Consider the following 2,577-nt stretch of genomic DNA (forward strand, 5'->3'; position numbering starts at 1 on the left):
GGGTAGGGGGGTAGGTGGTATTATTATTGTAGTGAGGAAACTGAGGCACAGAGAGGTGAGATAACTGACCCAATGTTCCACACCTAGCATGGAGCTTGGATTTGAACTTGGGTCAGTCTGACACCAAAGCCCTCCTGCTTGATAGTGCTCTGTCACTCATGCTTCCATGAAAGCTTACCTGTATTTTTCTGCACTCTCCATTGGACTTTATGCCCCTTGCACTAGGGTCTATTTTTGCCTCTTTTGTATGTCCCCTGGTGCCTGGTCCTGTGCCCCATACCATCAGACTCTCCAGAGATGAGGGCTGCCTGATAAGAAGCCCATTTCCAGTGCATTTTTGTGGTGACCAGGGCGCAGAAAGATTGAGCTGATGTGACTCCCATGCTTTCCTCTGTAAGGCAGGAACTGCAGGCTGGATTTGGAATTGTGCCCATACGCAGATAAAATGCCCCAAATGGCAAGAGGCTCTTCATATTTGGATGCCAGAGTTAGCGGAAGCTGGCAGTCACCTGACTTCCAAGAAGTCTTATCTACATTTCTCCGTCTTTCTATCCCTGCCTGGGTGGACTAGTCACTGGCCCTGTTCCTTTTCGCAGGTGTATAAGCTCCTTTATGCTTCCCGTCTGGCAGATTATGGCCTGGTGTCCCAGGCTTTGCACTACTGCGAAGCCATTGCTGCTGCTGTCTTGAGCCAGGGAGAGAGCAGTCACCCTGTGCTATTAGCAGAACTCATCAAGGTGAGCCTCTCAAAGGGTTCTCTGCAGGTGTTTTATCTTCAGTGTTCAGAGAAAGCCATTGTGGAGCAGCTTAGACTCCACATTTCATCTTCTTTGAACATGCTGTAAAATTGGAGCCCACGGCTGTCTTTGACCGTGTTTGCATGCCCAGATGTGATAAGCGGAGGCCTGGCACTGCACAAAGAAGGATGCTCTGGGCGGGGTCGGTGGGATTGGGGGACTGGAAACCATGTGTGTGCTACTTGAGAAATTCATTCTTGCATCTGCTTTTCTGGTACGGTAAAACTGCATGCTATGGTGAACCATTCTAATTATAACAACCGGGCTTAGAAAATATATTTTAGTGATTAAAATATAAAGCAGGAAATGATCCTTATTAAAATGCTTTTAAATGCATGGAATATTTTATCACATGTGGGATACATTTAAAAAAGAAAACAAAAACATATCTACCTTTAGTTCCTGGGGAAGAAAACAGTACTAAGGCAAATAGTTGTTCCAATTAATTGAAGAAAAATTCATTAGCTGAGGAGTAAAATGGCAGCCTACCCTTAAATTTTTGTTATCCTTTAAATGAGTCCCCAGAGTACTGGATTTTGTAACCAATAAAATTTGTAGTGCTGAGCACCCGTATTCTGACATTTCTGCCAACAGGCTGATGGTTGTGACGAGTTCAGGGACCCAAAATAGATGATTAGGAAATTTTGGGGACTTAATAATGGAATAAAGCCTAATTTTGTAACCAATAAAATTTGTAGTGCTGAGCACCCGTATTCTGACATTTCTGCCAACAGGTTGATGGTTGTGACGAGTTCAGGGACCCAAAATAGATGATTAGGAAATTTTGGGGACTTAATAATGGAATAAAGCCTCAAAACATAAAGTAGCACCAGCACCACCTGATAGCTCATTAGAAATGCAGAATCTCAGGCTCCACCCAGACCTTTGGGATCAGAATTAGCATCTTAACAAGGTCCCAGGTGATTCCTACATACACTGAAGTTTGAGAAGCACTGTTACAGAGCAGAGAGCTTTGCAGGGAAATAAAGCTGAGTAACTGTTTCTGCTCATATTTTATTTAGTATCCAACACCAAGATGGGTTAATTGTTTGTTTATGTTGCAATTTTGGGGGATAGCTGCTGTATTTGCCATTTCTCGATTATTCTTTATAACCTAATTGACAAGTCAGTAAAGTCTCTTTTTCCCTGTTCCCTGATTGCCTCTTTCCCCTATTGTCTTTCCATTTCTCTTATTGCTCTCTCTTCTTTCCCCTCTCTTACTTTCTGCTCCTGACCTGTCTGGAAACCTGGCACAGCTAGCAGAGAAATTGAAGCTGTCAGATCCCCTGATTTTAGAAAGACGCCGTGGAAACAAGGACCTGGAGCCAGATTGGCTAGTGAAACTTCGGAGGCAGAAGGAGGAGCTGGAGGTGAAAGGGGTGGGAGCCAGGGGTCAATGCGGTGGACCCTCTCTGTCCTGCTTCACTGCCCTAGACAAAGAGTAGGTAGATGCTGGCATTGGCAAGTCCCGGGTCCCCTGTATTGCCGTGGTATCTCCCATCACTCCTGGGGCACAGTCTGTGTCTTGGGAAGGGTGGGACTTGGAGAATCCCCCTCTGTTCTGTCCTGTGTGGAAACATTTTCCCATGTTCACATGTGGCACGGTGGGGCGCTCTTCCAAATCACTCTTGCCCGCCTTTCCCTGAGGTCCCAGAGAATATGTTTTATGGCCATCAAAGCCCTCCATCTCCGTTGGGAACAATGGATCACAGTGGACCTTGTGTCACTTTCATGTAATGTAGGGCAATTGCTTAAAAGACTTCCGGGCCTGTCCTTTTTG

General features: G+C 45.4%; 1 protein-coding gene across 1 annotated transcript in view; it reads left to right on the forward strand.

The window, feature by feature from the left end:
• Positions 1-2,577, forward strand: part of SEC16B (SEC16 homolog B (S. cerevisiae)) — a 42,198-nt gene that overhangs the window by 30,426 nt on the left and 9,195 nt on the right. Inside the window, exons 15-16 of the mRNA XM_008571820.1 lie at positions 597-737; positions 2,054-2,167. Of these exons, the coding sequence (XP_008570042.1) occupies positions 597-737; positions 2,054-2,167 (255 nt within the window). The remainder of the gene's footprint in view (positions 1-596; positions 738-2,053; positions 2,168-2,577) is intronic.

Source organism: Galeopterus variegatus, unplaced genomic scaffold (genome assembly GCF_000696425.1).
Source record: "Galeopterus variegatus unplaced genomic scaffold, G_variegatus-3.0.2 Scaffold724, whole genome shotgun sequence".
Lineage (NCBI taxonomy): Eukaryota > Metazoa > Chordata > Mammalia > Dermoptera > Cynocephalidae > Galeopterus > Galeopterus variegatus.